Source organism: Ranitomeya imitator, chromosome 6, assembly GCF_032444005.1.
Source record: "Ranitomeya imitator isolate aRanImi1 chromosome 6, aRanImi1.pri, whole genome shotgun sequence".
In the NCBI taxonomy this organism is placed as follows: Eukaryota; Metazoa; Chordata; class Amphibia; order Anura; family Dendrobatidae; genus Ranitomeya; species Ranitomeya imitator.
The window spans coordinates 146,498,147-146,523,093 of NC_091287.1; the positions used below are offsets into that span (position 1 = coordinate 146,498,147).

At 42.3% G+C, this 24,947-nt stretch overlaps 1 protein-coding gene across 1 annotated transcript in view; it reads right to left on the minus strand.

Annotated features, from left to right (window-relative positions):
* The window catches only part of VOPP1 (VOPP1 WW domain binding protein), a 176,615-nt gene that overhangs the window by 22,228 nt on the left and 129,440 nt on the right, over nt 1–24,947 (minus strand). Inside the window, exon 3 of the mRNA XM_069730175.1 lies at nt 2,335–2,412. Within this exon, the coding sequence (XP_069586276.1) occupies nt 2,335–2,412 (78 nt within the window). The remainder of the gene's footprint in view (nt 1–2,334; nt 2,413–24,947) is intronic.

Sequence of the window (24,947 nt, forward strand, 5' to 3'; positions counted from 1 at the left end):
CGGTCGCGGGGTCGTCCTCTCCATGTCGGGTATCTCCGGGGTCTCATCCATGGAACACCTTCTCTACGGTTTGACAACTCCATCTTGGGTCCTCTCATCTCCTGCATGGTTTTAGCCATTGAAGCAACAACATCAGTTAAAGAGTCGGGCTTAGCAATGGCCCCGGACATAGCTGATGTCACTGGTACTCCATGTTGTTGAGGAGCCTCTGCCATGAGTTGCGCAGGATCCTGATCCCGAGGTGCCTCTGCCAGCTGGAGACGTATAACGCTCTCCTTTAATTGGGCAAATGTCAATTCAGGGTTCTTAAAAACAAGCATGCTCACATGCCCCCGGTGAGAAGGGGTGTAGAGTCCCTCAATAAATTGATCTCTTAGCAGTTTATCCGCTCCGGTGTTAAAAATGGGTTCAGCCAGTGTAAGTGATTTAAGGGCTTCCTGCAGGTTTAAGGCAAAGTCTCTCACGCCCTCATTAACTTTTTGTTTGCAATTAAAGAATCGTACTTTAGCTTTGCTGCTGGCAGTGGTTTCAAATGTAGCTTTTAATCCAGCAAATATGCGTTCAACAGTGCCTTTTAGATCAGCTGCCCACGCTGTGACTTCTCGCTTAGCATGGCCACTTAACTGCATCATCAGGAGACTAACACGCTGAACTTCACCCACAGGGAACATGTCAAAATGGGCCAGCATCTTTTCTCTGAAATCGTCAAGGGTATTAGGCTCACCTTCATACATTGGAAGCCATGGGCCACCCGGGGTATATGGCATCAGCACCGGCATGATGGGCGCCACTCCTTGCACCGCTGCGCTACCGGACTCTCTATCGACACTCTGTCTTTCAGCTGCATTAGCGTCGCCGGGTGCTGCGGCGTCTCCGTGCTGCGACATACTGTGCCCCCTTAGTTAATCCGGACCCTTCCGGTCCTCCGCTTCCGTCGGGATAGTGTAGATTCGTTCCGCTGTGCAGCAGGATCGATTTTCCCCTTGCTCTGATGTCAGAGCGCTCAGCTTGGTGCCGCCCACAATGACACGCCCCCTGCTGCTCCCACCCACCGCGCTCTGTAATGGCGGATTCTGAAGTTTTTCAGTTAGACTGGGGCTCAGGTGATGGCGTAGCTCAATTAACAGTCTCGTGCCTAACGGTTATGAAGTGATTACCTCAGGGGATGGCGGCCATCTTTACTCCATTATAACCAATGGGGAAAAGTCACTTTCAATAGTTTTCAATGGAGAATGGATTTTTCTTTAATAAAGTCAATTTTCAAGATTTTTCATCCAAGTTTTCACAGTTTTGGGCTCCAATCACGGCACACAATACCCGGTATACGGGCTGGCTAGATCCTGTTCGTGACGCCAATTGTGACGCCCAAGAGACCGGGGTACCCAGCACCGGACCAATGGGGTCTGTCTCTTGAGGGGGGTGTCACGGGTGGCTTGACCCGGTGCTGTGGCCTCAGGCAATGCACAGTGTAAAGGGTATCGTGAGGGAACAGGCACTTACTTGATCAGCAGCAGGTTCTCCCAGCGGTGATGATCCCAATCCTGGATAGATGGCTATTGTCCAAATGAAAGACTGAGGCACTGAAACGTTTAACCAGTTTACTTTAACAAAAAAGGATTTACAACCAGTCCTGTCACCGGAGTCTGTATGGGAACTCTGAGTTACTTTGACCCTGCCGGGGTCTTCGCCTCTTATTGTACGCAATATCTGTGTGGCCCTGCTGCTGTATGTGAACTGGCTGCCGGCCCAATCTGTCCCCTCCGGGTCCTGGTTCGACGGGCAACCCGAGTCCTTTTATCGGCTTACCCCCTCCAGGAGTACCGCTGAACTCTGTGTCTGTTGCTGCGTCCGACCCTAGTGAAGCTGATATCACCTCACGTTTTTCCGGTTGCTGTATTATATGTAATGAATACAGCCACGGATCCGGTATCCGTCTTTGCGCCTGTTCTGGGTAGTGATTAATGCTACCCGGTTCTCACAATGTCCTTTTTCTCTATCCCTCTTCTCCTCAGGCCGGTGATTTGGGCCTGGTAACAGTCACAGGGCTGTTAGAGATTCAACTGTATGACCTCTCACTTTCAGCTCCTTAGCCCAACTGCCAGTTCTTCTCTCAGACCAGAATGGATCAAGGGGAGTCTCTGGAGCTCCCCCTTCTGGCCGGAGGTGGTAGTGCAGTCTTGCTATTTTAGTATTTGCATTTACTGTCAGTAACTATTTTTGTGGCAAATACCCCTAGGGGTGCCACATTAGCATAATGTTATCATAATGTGCCTATGATCACTCGGATGAAATGCCTTTAATGGTGATTCAAGGCACTTAAATAAGGTAACCTACCAAAAATACCATAGCCGTTGGATGGAGAGTGCCCGTACACAACATCTTGATCCACAGCAGTCTTCATATGCTCTGCATCTATAAAAAAAGCAGTATATTGTATTTTCAACAATAAACACATAGTGATCATTTTATTTAACAAAAGCAAGACGAAATGTTCTAGAAAGATCCCAAACTGAAAAGAAAAGAGTATTGAGAGGATTGTCACCTCTGGTCAAGACCGGGGGGGGGGGGGGAGGGCAATGCCTGGTGTTACCCATTAGTGGGAATGTGTGCACCCTGCCGTGCAGGTGAGGGAAGTGGCTACCTGGACATGACTGGGAGGAATGCATCACCTGATTCCTTAGATTTGGGCTGGCTATTTAAGCCCTGCTTCTAGTTCAGTTCATTTGTGCAGGTGTATAGTGAGTGCTTGCTGGTTGGGCTGTGGTTGCTTCTCAGTATTTGCTAATGGTCGTTATTGGTTCTGCTTTATTGGCTATTCTCTCGTGGTTTCCCTTTGATTTTCATTGGGGTTTTTTGCTAGCTTTGAATGTGCTCTGTAAAGTCCCCCTCACCTTCAGGAGCAGGTGGAGAATATCCCGGCCCCTAAGGACTTGCCTAGCAGTGGTGGCTTGCGTAAAGTGCATCTGTGACCACGCTTTTGGTCGTCCAATGCGAGTCGCTACAGAGTAGCTATTCCAGCACATAACAATTTTAGGCTGTTATTTTTAGGGGACTTTTATTTACAGTTGGCTAATAATTTACCGTAATATCTTGGACAATTCCATTATACAATATAGTAATCATCATCATCACATGCCTAACTAGTCAATTCATACAAGAATCATACCCCATAAATGACATGCTTAAATGACTACCCAAATACTTAATTGCCACCTGACTTGCATACATATACTGTAGGGTAAACTGGTCATCACGATTTCACAACAATAAAATAATAAAGATGTAATTCTTATCATCACGATCTCCTTCAAAGAAATCCTGAAGCAAATCTGATTCATTTGAGCAATTTATTCCTTATGACTCATGACATAAACAGGATGTCCTAGGACTCCTGGTATTATAGCAAAGCTGAAATTCTGGGAAGAACCTGACTGTAAGGACAAAGCTCTACAGAGCTTATAAACTCATTATTGCCAAACAGTGTGCTCATGAACAGCTGAAAAATGTATAAACAAGATTAATCATATAACAAATCAATCAAAGGCAATGTTAAACTACAATATAATACATTCAATAAAAATATACATCGTTTAAACTTAGTCTTAAAATCTAAGTTAGAAGTAAGGCTCATAAGGAATGTCATGTGCAACCAATACCAAAAAATAAGCACAACTAAAAAAAAAAATGGAAAAATATATAGAGGTCACCAAGGATTTCAGCTATTGTGCTGCCAAAATCTAGACAAAATCCCTTTTTTGTTGTGTTAAAATGGGGTTTGTTAAATATATTTTATAATTTCATGAATGAAAGAAGTCGCCTTATTGAGAAATAAATAAAAACATATCCTGTATTAAAATTTAGCCCATATAGAGACTGGAAAGTAATTGCACAGTTGTACATAGAATGCATGAAATTTATGCTATCTGTTAATTTGCAGGATTTATCCTGGTGAGCCTCATCAACCCTGGTTACCATCCTGAGTAGCCTAGTGTGTTTTATCATAACACACTCCCGATGCACATAGTGGATGAAAGTCTCTTTGTGCGTGGGGGGCACTTACAAGGCCCTCCACACTGTTGTTCATTTGTTAACCTTGTGGTTTTTTAGTTGTTTTTAACTTGTTTGTGGCTTGTCTAACTTTAATTGTCTTAATAAAATTAATATTGTTACTTGTTATATTGTTTGTGGTGATCCTTACCTTTACACGCTACTTTCCTCTCTTTGGTCACAGGAAATTTATGATAGGCACGTGCAAAAATGGTATAACATATCATAGGCAAGAGATAAAAATATCAAATACAAGGCTTACGTATTGCAACAAATACTGTCAAAGCCAGGAAGCACATGGCACTCGACTTGATTTGGGTACCAAAGCGGTACCCGAACCCGGACCCCAATCAAAAGAATTGGAGGCCCCAACATCTGTTGTTTGCCATGCTGTCATCTGCATGACAGCACAACAAACACAAGCTCTGATCAGCAGTAATATTTCCGCCAGTTAGAGAGCTGTGGTTTCCCTTTCTGAACCCTGCTTATACAGGTACTATACAGATGATCAAGTTTTTAAATACATCAGATAGGGATTATACACATTAGGTAGGACTGCTCTATATGGGTATACCTTGACGATTGGTGGAGCAGCTTACTATACATTTTTTTGCAAAAAAAGTATCAACTAAATACCCTGTTTTTCCATCTTTTGACTAGCACTTGCATATTACTGTGATTTTTTTTTACATCAGAGTATTTTTGACCTCACTGTGCTCTTTTGTGTCTTCAAGTTTCTTGGTGGTGTGTGAACAGGTTCCTACAGACTTGTCCATTGTGCAAGTAGCCCATGTGTTTCTGGTTCTGTAATTGTTCTCTTGTTTCTACAAGACTAGGGAGTCCACCACTCCTTATGGGTCATTTGCATCAAAGCTGTTCCATCCAGCATGTCCACATGAAAATTCCCTCTCTGAACCCTGCTTATACAGGTACTATACAGATGATTAGGTTTTTAAATACATCAGATAGGGATTATACACATTAGGTAGGACTGCTCTATATGGCTATACCTTGACGATTGGTGGAGCAGCTTAGTATACTTTTTTTTGCAAAAAAATGTATCAACTAAATACCCTGTTTTTTTCCATCTTTTGACTAGCACTTGCTTATTACTGTGATTTTTTTTTACAACAGAGTATTTTTTACCTCACTGTGCTCTTTTGTGTCTTCAACAATTTAATAATGTTGGCTTATATTTTGCTTCATCATAAAAGAGTCAAAGATAAAACACCAATCTGAGTAAGTCTCTCTTTTGTCTCAGATTTGTGAGAAGGAAGACAGTTTTTATGTAACACATATAGAAGAATCATTTCTAAATTTCTCATAGCTTTGGTTGCAATAATATGCAGAACAAGATGAAAGTAGAGGATATTTTGGGTAAAAAAATATGGTGTACATTAAAGGGTTATAAAAAAAATACTAGCGCGGACATTGGGCAGCGACTAATAGTATTTAGTAATGGTATTTAACAGGGATAAATGCAAGATTTTACATCTGGGCAAGAAAAACAAAAATATATATCTACAGAATGGGAGGAATAGAACTAAGCAACAGCATGTGTGAAAAACTAATGGATATACTAATAGATCACAGACTGCACATGAATCAACAGTGTGATGCAGCAGCAAACACAGTTCTGGGATGTATTAAGAAAAGCATAGAGTCTGGATCGCGTGAAATAATTATCCCCCTCTATTCCTCCTTTGTCAGGCCCATCTCGAATACTGTGTCCACATTTAAAAAAGACATTGAAAAACTGTAACAAGTTTAGAAAAGAGCTACCAGGATGGTGAAAGGATTGCAAACTATGTCCTACAAGGAAAGGCTAAAGGATCTAGGAATATATAAGGCTACGTTCAGACTAGCGTTGTGCGCCGCTGCGTCGGCGACACAACGCACCGAAAAACGCGGCAAAACGCACGCAAAAACGCTGCGTTTTGCGACGCGTGCGTCATTTTTTGCCGAAAATCGGACGCAAGAAAAATGCAACTTGTTGCGTTTTCTTGGTCCGACACTAGCGGCAAAAAAGACGCACGCGTCGCAAAACGCAACAGACAAAAACGCATGCGTCCCCCATGTTAAACATAGGGGCGCATGACGCGTGCGTCGCCGCTGCGTCGCCCGATGCTAACGCGACGCACACTAGCACAACGCTAGTCTGAACGTAGCCTAACTTGCAAAAAAGAAGGCCAAGATGAGCATTAATAGCTGTCTACAAATATCTGAAGGGATTTGCACAAGGAAACACGAGAAGCAATGAAATGAAACTCAAAGGTAGAAGAAAGATTAGATATTAGAAAAAAACTTTTTGACAGTAAGGGTGATCAATGAGTGGAACAGGCTGCCACGAGAGGCTGCAGAACCCCATTCTTAAGGTTCCAGGGCCTTGATGTTGGGGTTAGCAAGAGTTCTAGTGATTTGACCACTAGAAATTAGCAAGTTATACCCTATCCACCTTTTTTGTTGGCGGAATAGTGGTATGGGGGGGGCAGGCACTCTTTTTAAGAACTTTTTCAAGATTTATGAAAAACAGAAAATAGATCCAACGGTTGGGTGGAGGCTATTGAGTCAATAAGTAAGAAACTTTTTAAAGATTTACGCAGTTTTTGATATTTCTTCAAATCCCGGTGTTGTTAAGAACTCTTCTTGACAATGGTTGTGAGCACATTTTCGTCTTTACATTCTTTTTTTCATTGTTATATTATTCAGAAGTTAAATATTTAACCAAGTAAGATTTAAAAGCCTCATCATATAATAACCTGAGAATTATACAGTATTCACTGAAACAGCAAAGCGGGAATCAAAGCAAAGTGGCAGGGAAGCAAAAACATACTGTAACCAGTAAACTAAATGCTATGCGGCAAACCAGCAAACAGCTTATTTTTAGGTTGCAAATCATGTTCATTTGAAGCTGATGATGCACATATGGGAGAAAGACAGATGGGAAAAACAAATATGAAGTTACCTAATTATATGCTTGAAACAAAATCATAAGTGCAGTAACATTTCTTTAATCCAACATTTACAGGATTTCTCAGTAATATATTCTATGGCCTGTCCTCTGAAGTATGCCATGAAAGTCTGATCATGTGGGGTCTGACCATTAACATGCCACTTTTTAACAACTAAACTACAATAGAAGGTAGTCAGATGCCTTCTATATGCCATAAATCAAATTTTTGTGATTTGTAAAATGATCATTCCCTGATGAAGTCATTATTACATCACAGTTAAGCTTAAAGGGGTTGCTCCTCTAAATACATGTATTATCTATCAACAGGATAAAGGGTAGGATGACGGTTCCAAGGTCTCCTCTGTAATTAGAGTTAGACACTGGCTCCATTCACTTCTATGGGACTGAAGGAAAATCATGGAATTGAACAAATTGAGAATGTGTACTAATATTCCATTTATAAATAGGACTTTGCAACTTCCAAATCAAAGGAACAGCGGCTACAGCATTCAAATCCAAATGATCATATATTTATCACCTACTCTGTGGATAGGGGTTATATGAATTTAGTGGGAAAAAAAAAACTTTAAATAAACAAAGTTTCCATCATTGATTACAATTTTGAGAGTCAGAGTGTGGGACAATGGAATAATTGGAACAAAACTGATCATTCACTTAGTAAGTAATCTGTAAGAAAACTTAGACCAGTACTATTTATATCATATACATTGCAATCAGGCAAAACCTAGAAAAAAACCAAAATGAACAAATATCCTGTGGTAAGTAAATACTGTAAATAATAATAATACATGTAAATAACATAGGGTACTTAGTTTACATTATCTGTATCAAAAGAGCGTAAAGGCCATCCAACCGCGACAAGGCGTACCCAGGATAGTCACTAACTTTTGTACTTCAATCCACTATGTGTCAGAAAGCCCATGGGCAGGTGCAATACAGTCATCTCTGGGTCTGTGTCTATTTTGAGGTTTACTGACATATAGCGAGGTGAACTACAATAGTTTGTGATCATCCTGTCTGCATTTTTCATAGACAGCCATGTGCGCCTATCCGTTATGATTGCACCAGCCAAACTAAAAACCTGCTCAAACAACACACTTGCAGCAGGGCATGGCAGCATCTCCGAGGTGTAGAAGGAGAGATCAGGCCAAATGTGGAGCTTGGACAACCAATAGTTAAAGAGCACTGAAGAATAAGGAAGGATGCTGGTATGGTCACTTAAGTAGTCCTTCACCATCTTGGTCAACTTCTCCCTCATCGTCATCGTTACACCCACAGATAGCCCTTGCTGATGTGATGGTCTCATGAAAATGTGTCAAATGGTGGACATTTCCCTCCCAAGTTGCACCTGGTGTGCGTGGCCCTCCTCTGTAATCCTTGTGGGTGAGAAAAGCCGGTACCTCTGCCAACAGCGTTGTCTGGGGGTAATCTTTTTTAGCAAGTCTTCCACAATGGCCCTCTGGAATACATGTATACCTCTGCCTCTGACATGAGAGAAGCAAATTTCTCCTTGTACCGTGGGTCAAGAAAGGTGCACAGCCAGTATTTCATGTTGGGCAAAATGTGTTTCACACAAGGGTCTTGGGAAAGGCATCTGGACATGAACTCTGCCATGTGAGGTAGACTACAAAGAGTCAAATATTCAGTGTCCTCAGAAGGAAGAACACTAACCATCCTCTCCTCCTCATGATGCATAGCCTCCTCCTTCTCCTCCTTCTCCTCTTCAGGCCATTCATGCTGGACAGGCAGGAAGCTGGGAATGGGAGTCTCCTCTGTAGTGCAGACCAAAAACTCCTGTTCCGCCTCCTCCTCCTGTTCCTCGTCATCACCCAATGTGGCTTACATTATGGCTGGCCGGAACAATTAAAGCAATAGGCCGGAGTCACACTACTGTAGAATATGGCCGACTGCTATGAGAGAAAGCATCGCATAGTACTCGTCCCAGTGTTAATCTATGGGGCAGCTCACATCAGCATTTTTGTAAAATTGCAGCATGCTGCGATTGTATGCATATATCACCTGAGACTCACCAATGCAAGCCTATGGGTGCGAGAAAAGCGCAGACGCCACACGGACCATGCGAATGCTGTCCGATTTTTACGCATCGATGTCCTTTGAAAATCTGGCAATTCATCAGCCGAGTACACACACACACAGACACACACACACACAGAAATAAAGTCATTTAATTGAAAGAATGACACAGACTCCTTTAATAAATCTTAATTAAACCATACTTACGACTTCGCCCATTCCACCAACGCCTTTGTCTTCTGCAAAAGAGTAAAAAAAAACGAACAACCATATTCCTCACCTTTCCCAGAGATGATAATCCATTTGTCCCATGATGGGTTTAGCACTGCTACATCTAAATGGCAGGCTGCATGGTTGCATGATGCGACCATACAGTCTGTCATTCAGCAGAGACACTGAGCAGCGTGTGCTCAGTGTCTCCCTGTGAACTCCTATTACCTATCTGATGGCACCACGAGCATGAGAAAGTACTCCAGCTTGTGGTGCCATCTGACAGGTCGTGGGAATTCACAGCCAAGGAACTCACTTCACCTATGTGATGACAGCGCGAGTGCGGTGGAAAATTTTCAATTCCCACAAGTCAAAATGGCATTATTTCCAGGGCTACCAATCTGGCTATGTGGGTGTTTAGCCTTTTGGTCTGTTGGTGGGTCGATATTTCTTCTTTCTGTTAAAGCTCTGGGGCAGGGACTAGTGAACGCTGTGCTGGGACAATGAACTGGACTTGGTTGCTGACTGTTGTGTCTGTGCAACTGCAGGTTGTGGGCAGGAGGCATCAGTGCCTGCTTCATGGACAGCAGATTGGGAAAGCCATAACACAAGGGAAGGGGCAGTGGTTTCACCATCAGACAAAGATTTTGTACGCAGGCCTTCCGCCCACCTACTAGGGTGCTTGGCTGCCATGTGCTTTTGAATGCTGGTGGTGCTCAAGTTGGCAGTTTTCTTGCATCTTCTTAGCTTGGCATGGCAGATGATGCAAATTAAAGTTGTTTTGTCTGAAGGAATTTCACAATAACTGTCATACAGGGGAACAACGCACCCTTGGCCTGTTATCTAGCCGAGTACGGGGGGTTATCCCTCTGGTCAAACCACTACCAAACCATACCTATTCTTGCCTGTTTTTGTGTTATGGACCGATCCCTGTCTGCACTGCTATGTTCGTTAGGTATTCCACCTTTCCTGGTTGGATCAGTGGCCTCATGATCGACCACATCATCTTCAATTACTCTATCTGATCCTCCTTCTGTGTTGCGATTTTAGGCTGACCTGATGGCAACTGTGCGTCATGATTATCCTCCACCTCTTCAGACATGAATTGACCTTCCCCAACGTGACTTTCTCCTGGCCATGGGTGTTCAAATGTTTGGGCATCACTGCACTCCACCTCCTCTTGACCCTCTTTAATGGTGCATGTTAAGAGGCCTGACAAATTACAAGGGAATGTAAACAGCTTCTCAGAGTTGCCAGCGTTGGGGTCACATGTCTCCTAAGACTCTTGATGGCGGGAGGAAGGAGGACCAGGTTGAGGATTCAGAGGCCCAGCCTCTTGGCTACTGAGACTGGACTGTGTGGAAGACTTCGTGGTGGTGCTTGTCAACACACTGGAGCATTTGTCTGCCATCCAACCCACAACATCCTGGCAACTGTCTGGGTTCATCAGAGGTGTATGGCACTGAACATATTTTGAAAGGAAGCTAGAACTAGATCAGTCACCTTCTGATCTGTAACATGGCCTTGGCAGGCACCACCACATCCACATCCCTTAAAGCCACCCTTTTTCATATGCTTAATGCTTATGAAAAAAAAATTCCTGGCTTGACTTTTGACAAGTACCCTCACAGAGGTGTTATGTACAAATTCAATATATCTAGCAATGTGTGTAAATTTTTTTTAAGATATCAGCTTTATTACACACGGCAACAGCAGACTCACAAAAATTAGACATAAGTAGTAATGTTTGCGTATCTCTGCAGGCTTTGTGCCAGTTGCACAACTGCTAGATAAAGATACGCTATATTTTAAACCAATAGAAAATGTGAAGGCTTGTGCAGATTGGTTCATTGGCTCTATTGTCTCTTTCCCATGAGGAAGCTGCTTGCAAGTAAAATGAGGCTTATACATGTTCCTGACATGGGTTTCAGGCCTGACAGATTGACCACAATACAGGCCCTCGCTTGCATACACTATATTCAGAATTTAATTCTAATGCTTTTGGTGTCCGGTAGAATCCAATTTACTGACATTGATCATACAGCTCCCCCAACTCCTGTATTATATTCACCTTACAGCGGCTTCACCCGCTATGACAGTTGTTCCATTCGGATCCGGTGGCAAAAATGAACTGTGGAGCTTAAAAAACACAGGTTTCACAGCACCTGCTGGCACTCTGACAATTGTCAGAGAGTGCCACATAATGACATGGTGGTGGAAATGGTGGTGGTGGCAGGCAAAGCCCAAAATTCAAATGGGCATGTTTGAAATGGCATTGTAAAGTGATGGGGAATATGTATTCCATTATATGGCTAACTATTTGGCATGAGGGAAGGACCTCCCGAATGTAGGCATGAAAGCTCTCCCAAATGTATGATTCAGGGTTACGTGAGAGCTCTTACCAAAATCAGGTTTCACGGCACCTGCTGGCACTCTGCAAATTGTTAGCGAGGGCCGCAAATTGACATGGCGGTGGACATGGTGGTGGTGGTGGCTGGCAAAAACCAAAATTCAAATAGACATGTTTTAGTTGGCATTGTAAAGGGATGGGGAATATGTATTCCCATATCTTGCTAACTATTTTACATGAGGGAGGGACTTCCAAAATGTTCACGTGAGAGCTCTCCCAAATGTATGATACAGGCCCACCTGGGGGCCCTTTCCAAACTCAGGTTTCACGGCACCTGCTGGCACTCTGCTATTTGTTAGAAAGAGACGCATAATGACATGGCGGTGGAAATGGTGATGGTGGCGAGGAAAGGCCAAAATTCAAATTGGCATGTTTGAAATGGCATTGTAAAGGGATGGGGAATATGTATTCCACTATTTTGCTAACTATTTGGCATGAGGGAGGGACCTTCCAAATGTAGGAGTGAGAGCCCTCACAAAAGTTAAAGGAAAAACTAAAGTCAAAACGCTCCGTGTGAACATATGCTAAAGGGGAGGTATATTTTTTATTTTTATTTTGCATTATATACATGTAATTACGAAGGAAAAAATGTTTCTTAGCATTTTCCCTTAAAAATGTTTTTTGGGTTTGGTAGGTCTTTTTAAAAATCTGTAAAACCGGCACAATAGTCGGACAACATTACTCCAGATACCATATGTGAGTTAGAAAGGCATGCCGGCATCTTCTCCATGCTTTTCCCATTTAGTTTTAGCTCTTTGCCATCCATTTCAGCTTTTTTCCCATTTACCCAGACCTGTTTGTTGGGTCAAGCAGAAAAATATTTGCATTTCCCATTGACTTGCATTGGATTCGTTATTCGGTACAAATACAAGGATATTAGAAATCATTTGTGCTGATTTTACCGAATCCAAATATTTCACTATTCGATCATCACTAGTAACCATGTGATACTACATTTTCATGTGGAAACGGCAAGAACAAAGCTTGGATGATCATGGCTTCCCCTCTTATCAATTTTATAATGAGAGCTTCAGCAGGTGGACTGATTGCTCTGGTGGAATAGGGTTACCTATTATACAAAAAACCTATAGCACTTATTGTAATATCACCTTATGATTAGGTGGTCTTAATGTTTTTCTCCAATTGCATGCATATTGTCCATATAAGGATTCTACAGATCAAACATTTTTTACAATTAAATACAATTCAGATACTTATACAACTATTGCAGGCGGACTTGTTACTCTCTCTGTCATTCATTGCCGTGCCATTCTAAATATCATTATAAACCTTATTTCTGCTGTTACCTAGACAACTAGCCTCACAGGCGTAAAACCGCCAATCTGAGGATTCAATTGCTTCTAGCAGTGAAATTGTAAAAAAAGTTGGCCTCCTGAATAGAATTCAACATCAAAGAATCATCATGGATAATGATGTGTGACCTACAAACTGAATACTTAGCTATCCCTACAATATGTTTCTTTTTGGCAGATTGGGAAAAAAAAGAACTTGAAAACGAAAAAACGTATAAAGCAAATCTTAACACTTCTCCTATTAAGATGAACAGTGGAAACCACAATGTAACTGAGTTCCTATATAAACCTTGTAAACCTAGTCCATCTATTGGAAAATGTGACTTCCTTATAAAAAGATTTTTCTGATTTGTAGTCAGCAATAATAAGATGAACTCATGCTACGAAGGAAACTATTTTCCGTGTACAACTCAAAATATAATTGTTAAAAAATTATAGTTTGTAAATGCAGAATTTACCTAAACCATTTTTTCAGTGTGTCAGGGAATGTTATCCTGCTGATAGGGGCCACTGCTATTAGGGAATACCTTTGCCATATCGGGGTGTACTTGATTTGTAACACCGTTTACCAGGGCCGGACTGAGACTAAAATTCAGCCCTGGCATTTGAAGTTACACAGGCCCACTTGTCACATGGTGACTGTATAGTATCTTTGTACACTTGTAGGTTACAAGAAGTGAGGGGACTGTAACACGACTATATAACATATAATTACAGCTGTGTCCAGCATTACAGCTCAGTCCTATTTATTGCTTTTAGTTGCAGTACCAAGAAAAGCCGCTACTTTACCTACATAACTGGATCTCGTAGATAATGAAGGGATGAGACGACCAAAGGCTATGGAACCTCATTCTGATGCTCCATAAACTTTGCCTACAGCCACTTTTGGTTCCGCTGCGCAGCATGGGACCCAGTGACTCTGAAGAGCAGTGACATCAGTAACGTCACCGCTCTTCAGATATTTCGGGTCTTGCGCTGAGCTCGGCGACTGTGAAGAGTGGTATTGTTACTACTGTCACCAATCTTTCAGAGTTGCTGGATCTCGCCAGATCTGGGCTAGAAGTGGGGGTGTCTGATAGATATCTCTCCATTACATACACCAGAGATTGATAGCAGCTGGCATTACACAGCTGACATCAACCCTAAAAATCATTACACATACCAGAATTAAATGTTCTCACAGGTGGGAAAAGCAGTAGAGTTAGCGCTATTCCCAGGTGCCGGAAGCTAACTACAACTGTCATCATCCTTGCCTCATCAACCTGCGAAGCATTTCTGCTCTATTTACATGCGCTGATCTCAGGCCACTAAACGAGTGTGATCAAAATACTGAAGTCATTTGCTTGTTTCCCGGCCTCTTTACACCAACTGAGAAAGAATGAAGGGAACAGAACAATCACAATTAGATCAATCTGTCCTCATACAGTATCATGTTATCAGCAGCACAACTACAGTTTACACCAGCGATGTGCTGCTGAGAGCAAGGATAAACAATCCAATCACTCGATGAATAGGCAGCATTTTGCTTGTTTAGTATAATACACCCCACAGTCCTCCATATATTATAATGTGCACCTCAGTCCTCCATATAGTATAATACACTCCTCAGTCCTCCATATAGTATAATACACTCCTCAGTCCTCCATATAGTATATTACACTCCTCAGTCCTCCATATAGTATAATACACTCCCCATAGTCCTCCATATAGTATAATACACTCTTCATAGTCCTCCATATATTAAAATACACTGCAATTCCTCCATATAGTATAATACACTCCTCAGTCCTCCATATAGTATAATGTACTGCCACAGTCCTCCATATATTATAATACACTCCTCAGTCCTCCAAATAGTATAATACATTCCTCATAGTGCTCCATACAGTATAATGCCCTGCCATTGTCTTCCATGTAGTATAATTCACTTCCCATAGTATAATGCACCCCATAGTTCTTCATATAGTAAAATGTATTCCCCCTAGTCCTCGATACAGTATAATGCGGCCCACATATAGTATTATGATGCCACCCCAGAGTATAATGCAGCCACCCCACAGAATATATTGTAGCCGTGAGTATAATGTAACCCCCAGAGAATATAATGCAGCCCCCTCATATAGCATAATGCAGCCCCTGCATACATAAGATATGGTAGCCCCCTCACAGAGCATAATACAGCACCCCATAGAATGTAATACAGCCCCACATAGAATGTAATACAGCCCACCTCCCCATAGAATATAATACAGCCCCCATAGAATATAATGTAGCCCCCAGAGAATGTCATACAGCCCCCCATAGAATGTAATACAGCCCCCCCATAGAATGTAATATAGCCCTCCGCCATAGAATGTAATACAGCCCCCCCATAAAATGTAATGCAGCCAGCACCCATAGAATGTAATGCAGCCAGCCCCAATAGAATGTAATACAGCACAGCCCCCATAGAATGTAATGCAGCACAGCCCCATAGAATGCAATGCAGCACAGCCCCAGTAGAATGCAATGCAGCACAGCCCCCATAGAATGTAATGCAGCACAGCCCCCCATAGAATGTAAGGCAGCCAGCCCCCATAGAATGTAATACAGCACAGGCCCCATAGAATCTAATACAGCCAGCCCCCATAGAATGTAATGCAGCACAGCCCCCATAGAATGTAATGCAGCACAGCCCCCATAGAATGTAATGCAGCCATCCCCCATAGAATGTAATGCAGCACAGGCCCCATAGAATGTAATGCAGCCAGCCCCGTGTTATTGCCGCAATGCATTCTTGGGACCAGAGCGGCGCGCGAGGAGCGGGAAAGGCCTGGGCTGGATTCGGGTGCCACCGGAGGGTGAGTACATAACTATTTTTTATTTTAATTCTTTTTTTAACAGGGATATGGTGCCCACATTGCTATATACTACGTGGGCTGTGTTATATACTACGTGGCTGTGCAATATACTACATGGCTGTGTTATATACTACGTGGGCTGTGTTATACATTACGTGAGCTGTGTAATATACTACGAGGTTGTGTAATATACTGTGTGGGCTGTGCTTTATACTATGTGGGCTGTGTAATATACTACGTGGCTGTGCTACATACTATGTGGGCTGTGCAATAAACTACGTGGCTGTGTTATATACTATGTGGCTGTGCAATATACTACGTGGCTGTGCTATACACTACGTGGGCTGTGTTATACACTATGTGGGCTGTGCTATATACTACGTGGCTGTGCAATATACTACGTGGGCTGTGTAATATACTACGTGGCTGTGTAATATACTGCGTGGGCTGTGCTACCTACTACGTGGCTGTGCAATATACTATATGGCTATGCAATACACTACGTGGCTGTGCAAATATACTACGTGGCTGTGCAATTTACTACGTGGGCTTTGCTATATACTACGTGGGCTGTGTTATACACTACGTGGGCTGTGTAATATACTATATGGTTGTGCAATATACTACGTGGCTGTGCAATATACAACGTGGCTGTGCAATATACTATGTGGCTGTGCAATATACTACATGGGCTGTAATACATACAACGTGGGCTGTGCTACATACTATGTGGCTGTGCAATAAACTACATGGCTGTGTTATATACTACGTGGCTGTGCAATATACTACGTGGCTGTGCTATACACTACATGAGCTGTGTTATACACTATGTGGGCTGTGCTATATACTAAGTGGCTGTTCAATATACTACGTGGGCTGTGTAATATACTACGTGGCTGTGTAATATACTGCGTGGGCTGTGCTACCTACTACGTGGCTGTGCAATATACTATGTGGCTGTGCAATATACTACGTGGGCTGTGCTACATACTACGTGGGGTGTGCTACATACTACGTAGCAGTGCAATAAACTACATGGGTATGTTATACTATGTGGCTGTGCAATATATTACATGTCTGTGCAATATACTATGTGGGCTGTGCTACATACTACGTGGGCTGTGCTACATACTACGTGGCTGTGCAATATACTATGTGGGCTGTGTTTTACACTACGCGGGCTGTGTTATATACTGCGTAGGCTGATATATACTACGCGAGCTGTGTTATTTGCTACGTGGGCTGTGTTATATGCTACGTGGGCTGTTATATACTACGTGGCTGTGTTATATGCTATGTGGGCTGTTATATACTACGTGGCTGTGCTATATACTATGTGGCTGTGCTCTAAAGCCCATGGGCTGTGCTATATACTACCTGGGCTGTGTTATAGACTACGTGGGCTGTGTTATATACTACGTGGGCTGTGCTATATACTACGTGGGCTGTGCAATATACTACGTGACTGTGCAATTTACTACGTGGCTGTGCTTTATAGTATGTGGCTGTACTATATACTACGTGGCTGTGCTATATGCTACGTGGGCTGTGTTATATCCTACATGAGCTGCTATATGCTACGTGGGCTGAAATATACTACGTGACTGTGTTATATGCTACGTGGGCTTTTACATACTACGTGGCTGTGCTATATACTATGTGGCCGGCCGTGAACATTCAGCGACAGGCACACTCCGACTGCGAATTGGCGCGGGATTTGAACCATGCTTCGCTAATTGGTCGCACCCGGCCTGCCGAATCCTGTGTATTCATAGTATTATTCTAAAATCTTCATAAATAAACTACATACATATTCTAGAATACCTGATGCGATCGGGCCACCATCTAGTTAATATATATGTGTGCATGTGTATGGATGTCTGCATCGGTATAGCTCTACAACTGTTTGGTTATATAACATCATGTGCCATAAAGAACGCATTGCACAGTAGTCTCACTACTGCAAGCTATGTCCAGATATGCTCCACATCCCATATACATACATGTCCCTAGAACATTTGTGCTGGCACACTGAGGTGTACTACAATAAAATAATCATTAGGATTTATATACAGTATATGGCAAGGAGATAAATGGAAAACAAGTAGGTGAGAAAGTGCAATGAAGTTGAACTTCTTGATCACGCCTATAGTGCAAGCCCAGAATGAAAAGTGATTTCTGATAATACAGCAACAGATATAGACACTAAGGTTTTCCACACAAATCTTGGAGAACAGAGACTGAAATACATTTTTGTAGTAATTTATGCCACTTTTGTGCCATAAATTGTAATGAATTTGCCTTCATCACGCCCCTCCTGGTGAAACGCCAGCCACTTTTCAAAAAGTTAGCAGAACTGGCAGGGACTATCATAAACACAACAAAAGTCACATTTTTTTGATCATTTTAAACAGTTTTCTGGAAAAACTTTTTGATAAATCGGGACCAGTGATGAGCGAACATACTCCTTGCTCGGGTTTTCCCCGAGCACGCTCGGGTGGTCTCCGAGTATTTGTTAGTGTTTGGAGACTTAGTTTTCCTTGCCACAGCTAGATGATTTGTGACTACTAAACAGCTTGATTACATGTGGGGATTCCCTAGCAACCAGGCAACCCCCACATGTACTCAGCCTAGCTAATAGCTGTAAATCAAGCAGCTGAATCAACAAAAACTAAATCTCCGAGCAGTCATAAATACTCAGAGATCACCCGAGCATGCTCTGGAAAACCTGAGCAACGAGTATATTCGCTCATCACTAATCGGGACCCAAATGTACAATTATTCATATTTTCATACTTTTAAGGTTGAAGGTAGACACGAGTCCATCAAGGTCAACCTATAACCTACATAAATATAGAAAAGCAAAGACCCCATGAGGTAGAAGAAGCTAATAGATCCATATTGGGGGAAAAACTCCTTCCTGACTCCATACGCTGCAATCAGACTAGTTTGCTGGATCAGAGTCCCATTTTAATGAAAACATTGGTGCTATTGGTGAAGAGCAAAGAGCAAGATTTCATCAGGATATCAAGGAGATGTTACGATGTACCAGGGTAGATGCATTGTAAACATGATGTGGGACTACTGCTGGATGCTTCACAGAGAAGATCCGCAGGCCTTTTATAAGAGAAAAGGTATCAAGAGAAGCTTTGAAAACAAAAGGAAAAGGCGCAAGAATTCATTTACAATAAAGTTGCAGAATGAATGTGCAATGCATTTTTATATATAATATTGTGTACATTTTTGTCGACAGCAAAGATTTGCCTTGTTCTTCTCACTTGTTCATACATGATGCTTGAAAATAAAACTGAAATATCACATGGTCATAAGTATTCAGACCCTTTTATAAATTGCATGCAATGTTGATTTCAAAGAGAAAAAAAAAAAAAAAAAACTCCAAGTAAATGTGGCGCTAAGCACCTACGGATTTTTTGAATAAGATTTTATAGTGCTTATTGTATTGTTTGTTCTTTTTGTTTTTTTACTACCTGATGAAGGCTGCACTGTAAAAATAGCAGCCGAAACGCGTTGTACTGTTTTTTAAAAAAATTTACAAATATATTTTATTTTTTTATTTTGAGAAAATAAATGAATTTTTTAACATTTTTCACTTGAAGTGGATGAATTCAAAAAATCCGTAGGTGCTTAGTGCCACATTTACTTGGAGTTTTTTTTTTTTTTTCTCTTTGAAATTGCCACCTATGTGGATCTGAAGCAGGATCAACACATAGTTCTCCAAAGTGAGCTGCACACCTTATTGGATTATACAACATACGAAGAAGAGTTGCCTAAAGAATTGATTCCTTGAGAATCTCAACGTGCATTTCTTACCGATAGAAGGTGAGCATAACTACAAATAAAAGAAATGTTTTTAACTTGTTGGTAAAAACGTATTACGCTCAGAGGAAGCGCCGCACTTGTCTCTTTTTTTTTTCCCCTCTTTCCCTAAACCAGGGTATTTCTAAATGCAATATTGATTGTGGGAGATGAACCACTTGGGTACGATGTGAATATTGCACAATGCTTTTATAGGCCTGATTTGACAAAGAGCACAAGTATCCGATTACGCAAATAAGGATAGGATATCCTATGGGTTCCTAGGTGATTACTATGATTTAGTGTGCAGTACCAACGCTAATTTGTTTGTCTTTGCACGTGCACCTGTATTTGTTTTTGTATTTTGAATTTTAATTGATCCTAATAAAGTATATTAGCTTTATCATACACACCTATTATGATACGCTAATCCCTACCTAATTAGATTGGATAAGGCTGGGTTCACATTGCGTCCTGGCAGTCCGTTAGACGGACTACGCTACACTGCGGCATAAACGCGGTGTAACGTAGTCCGTTAAGGCCGCCATTGACTGCAATGTCGGACACATCGCTAGCGCACGCCCACAATGTGGGGATGTGCAGTCATTGAGTGACGGACCCGGATACGCGGGCTGCAGCATTTCCGGGTCCGTCACTGCTAGCGCAGAGAGAGCTAGCAGATGCTCTATCTGCGCTAGCGCGATGCAAACGCCGGCACTTGCGCTAACAGCAGCCCGTTAGCGTATCTGCTGAACGGGCTGCTGCTAATGCAGTGTGAACTTAGCCTTACCATCTGCTAAATACTACTGAGAAGCAGGAAGAGAAGCTAATTGTCATGTGCCCATAAGCATAAAAATTGCATATAAGTGGAGTGGCCATGTGATGACTGCTGAAACCAGCAAGCAGAACTGAATCCTGACAGTGAGGATATTACATGCTGTTAGCACTAGCATGCCATAATGCTTCATATTGTAATTAAAAGGCTTGTCCAGGTTTGAGATGAAAGTCTACAGTCACTCTATGTGACAGCAGACTTCTAAATTCTTACAGCGCATGCCCTGCTGACTTATAGGATTCCCTCTTGCTGGTGGCAAGAGTGAACGTTCATGTCAGCACAAGCATGCGATTTGTATACGTCTCATTTTGACTAGACGTGTCCGGTCTCACACAATTCATTTTCATTGAGAGAAGCCACGCATGCCTAGTCGGCACATGACCTCATGTATGCAAATCACCAGCATCAGAGAATCCTGACAGCGTGCAGTGTGCACTATGAGAATTCAGAAGTCTGAAGTCACATCACAAACTTGAACAACCCCTTTAATGCTCCAAACATAACTAAAAATATGAGAATTAGTCAGCATCACTATATTCCCTGCACAAAATATAACCCCCATACTATCCCTTTTATGGTACATGCGCTCCACACTGTCCTTCCCGTCCCATATCAGGCCCTCTCTTCACACTATCCTGTCACACTGTGTCTCCTCTATAGGACCCAGTGTGTATGCTGTGCCCCCTTATCACACTCCCCCTCCTTGGCATACTGTCACCTCCTGGCTGAACCCTTACAGTGTCCTCCATGCTATCACCCGCAGTTCTCAGTCTCTATTCTGTGCCCACTCACACTTTTCTCCCCCCATACTGCCTCCTCACACTATTCCCCTCAATAGGCTTCTCACATATTTCCCCTTCCCTCCTCAAACTGTCCTCTCTCACTACCCTACTGCTAACCATACTGTCTCCTAATATACAGTACCTTGCGAAAGTATTCGGCCCCCTGGAACTTTTCCATCTTTTCCCACATATCCACTCCTTCAAACATAAAGATACCAAATGTAAATTTTTGGTGAAGAATCAACAACAAGTGGAACACAATTGTGAAGTTGAACGAAATTTATTGGTTATTTGAAATTTTTGTGGAAATTCAAAAACTGAATAGTGGGGCGTGCAATATTATTCGGCCCCTTTAACTTAATACTTTGTTGCACCACCTTTTGCTGCGATTACAGCTGCAAGTCGCTTGGGGTATGTCTCTATCAGTTTTGTACATCGAGAGACTGAAATTCTTGCCCATTCTTCCTTGGCAAACAGCTCGAGCTCAGTGAGGTTTGATGGAGATCGTTTGTGAACAGCAGTTTTCAGCTCTTTCCACAGATTCTCGATTGGATTGAGGTCTGGACTTTGACTTGGGCATTCTAACACCTGGATACGTTTATGTGCGAACCATTCCATTGTAGATTTTGCTTTATGTTTGAGATCATTGTCTTGTTGGAAGACAAATCTCCGTCCCAGTTTCAGGTCTTTTGCAGACTCCAACAGGTTTTCTTCAAGAATGGTCCTGTATTTGGCTCCATCCATCTTCCCATCAATTTTAACAATCTTCCCTGTCCCTGCTGAAGAAAAGCAGGCCCAAACCATGATGCAGCCACCACCATGTTTGACAGTGTGGGGATGGTGTGTTCAGGGTGATGAGCTTTGTTGCCTTTATGCCAAACATACCGTTTGGCATTGTTGCCAAAAAGTTTGATTTTGGTTTCATGTGACCAGAGCACCTTCTTCCGTATGTTTTGTGTGTCTCCCAGGTGGCTTGTTGCAAAGTTTAAAAGACACTTTTTATGGATATCTTTGAGAAATGGCTTTCTTCTTGCCACCCTTCCATAATGGCCAGATTTGTGCAGTGTACGACTGATTGTTGTCCTATGGACAGACTGTCCCACCTCAGCTGTAGATCTCTGCAATTCATCCAGAGTGATCATGGGCCTCTTGGCTGCATCTCTGATCAGTCTTCTCCTTGTTTGGGATGAAAGTTTAGAGGAACGGCTGGGTCTTGGTAGATTTGCAGTGGTATGATACTCCTTCCATTTCAATACGATCGCTTGCACAGTGCTCCTTGGGATGTTTAAAGTTTTGGAAATCATTTTGTATCCAAATCCGGCTTTAAACTTCTCCACAACAGTATCACAGACCTACCTGTTGCATTCCTTGGTCTTCATGATGCTCTCTGTGCTTCAAACAACCCTGAGACTATCACAGAGCAGGTGCATTTATACGGAGACTTGATTACACACAGGTGGATTATATTTATCATCATTAGGCATTTAGGACAACATTGGATCATTCAGAGATACACAATGAACTTCTGGAGTGAGTTTGCTGCACTGAAAGTAAAGGGGCCGAATAATATTGCACAACCCACTTTTCAGTTTTTGAATTTCCACAAAAATGTAAAATAACGAATACATTTAGTTGAACTTCACAATTGTATTCCACTTGTTGTTGATTCTTCACCAAAAATTTAAATTTGGTATCTTTATGTTTGAAGCATGATATGTGGGAAAAGGTTGAAAAGTTCCAGGGGACCGAATACTTTCGCAAGGACTGTGTTTACCCCCTTGCTCACCATACTGCCTCCTCATACATCCCCCACTCCCCATGCTGTGTCTGCACACATCCTATCACCCTCGCTCCCCATACTGTGTCTGCCCACATCCCATCACACTCACTCCCCATACTATATCTGCACATATCCCAAAACTCACCATATTGTGTCTGCACTCATCCATCCATACTATTTCCTCATACATGCCCCCATCTATACCTTGCTCCTCATACTGTCTTCAAATTTCTCCCGCTTTCCACATTGTGTCTGCACCTGTGCCTTCCTTGCTCTCCAATCTTGTGATCTCAAATCTTCCCCACCCCCGTTACACTAAATCTTCCTCATCCCTCCCTCCTCTCTAAATCTCCTTAACACACTACATTTTCCCCACACTCTAAATACCCCAACCCTAAATCTCCCTCCCCCCCCATTACACTGAATCTTCAATGCCTTCAGCTTTACTGGTCTGAACCACCTACCACTGATGCGTGACTTTGCAGAGTCAGAAAATGACATCAGCACATGACCTGATCATACTGCTGACCTTGCTCTTATCTGGCACTCAGATCTTCAATTGTACTCTCGTTTGAAATATGCATGTACAGTTGTTCACTGGAAGCCGATGTGCTGCACCTTCTCTGAGTCGACTGTCATCTTGACAGCTGCCTCAGAGAATGGCTGACTACCAGTCTGGGGGGCGGCAAAATGCAGACCGGGGAAGACATTTCATACCACCACATTAGGCAGACCTGCTGGCTGTGCCCGGGAAGATGACCCGCCTGTCTCCCCCTAGCTACACCTCTGACTATCTACACTATCTTCTCCAGCTGTACAGTAATTGCCCACCCTTCACCCTCCCTAGGTTAAATACTCCTCCAACCTTCGACATTTTTTCCTCTAGCACAGTTGTACCCTCTCCATTTAGGTGCAGCCCATCCCTAGCGTAGACCCAGTATTTCCAAGAAAAGTCATCTCAGTTCTCATGAACCCCAAACCCTCCTTCCAGCCCCAATTCGTGAGCCACTTTTTCACCTCCCTAACCTCTCAAACCTCTCTGGTGTGGCACGTGGTACAGGCAGTATTTCAAAAAAATATTGTGTACCTGTATTAAGGACTCTGTCCCCCACAAGGTAATGTGCTTGGTTTGAACACTAATTTTCTATCGACAGACTCACTTTAAGAACCATGTTAACTATGTTTTGTTTATCTAAGAAGCCATTATTGAATTAAATACTAATATTCCTTCATGTATAAACATTCTTTAAGTAATTTAAATTATCCCACAATTCAGGAGACTTGTTTCTGTAGCCATTTAACTGTGATTTCCGGCAACTTTTATTCATAGAATTTTATATTTCTCAGATCATGATTACTAAAAATACGCAATAAGTTGCTAGTGGAGTTACAGTATATACTCCATTAAACAGGGAAAGCGTGTAAGTATAGTTTTATAGTATCCTGCTACCAGTGCTTTTCAGCTTCATCTGGTCTCACTATTTTCACCTTAATACACTCTGCAATAAATAACCTGTCACTACATAAATATACAATACACAACAGTAAAATGAGCACAAATTGCGTTCTGCACATTTTCTGCATACAGTTTTCTTTATCACACAATCGGTTTCTGCTCAAATAGAGGGCTAAATGACTAAACTCCATCCCCACACTGAATAAGCAACTATATACAAATAACATATTTTTCTTATAACTGAGAGGCATCAGTGTACGGTAATAAGGTCTTTATCACTGAGCATGTCACAATATACATTGTAACATTTCTGGCAAAGACCTATCTGCACTGTTAATGTACCAATAAATCTGGGATCATAGAACATAAATCTGGGAACAGCTCATTCGATTTACATTGGTGCAAATAGGAATTTGATCCCTTGCTGATTTTGTAAACTTGCCCACTGAC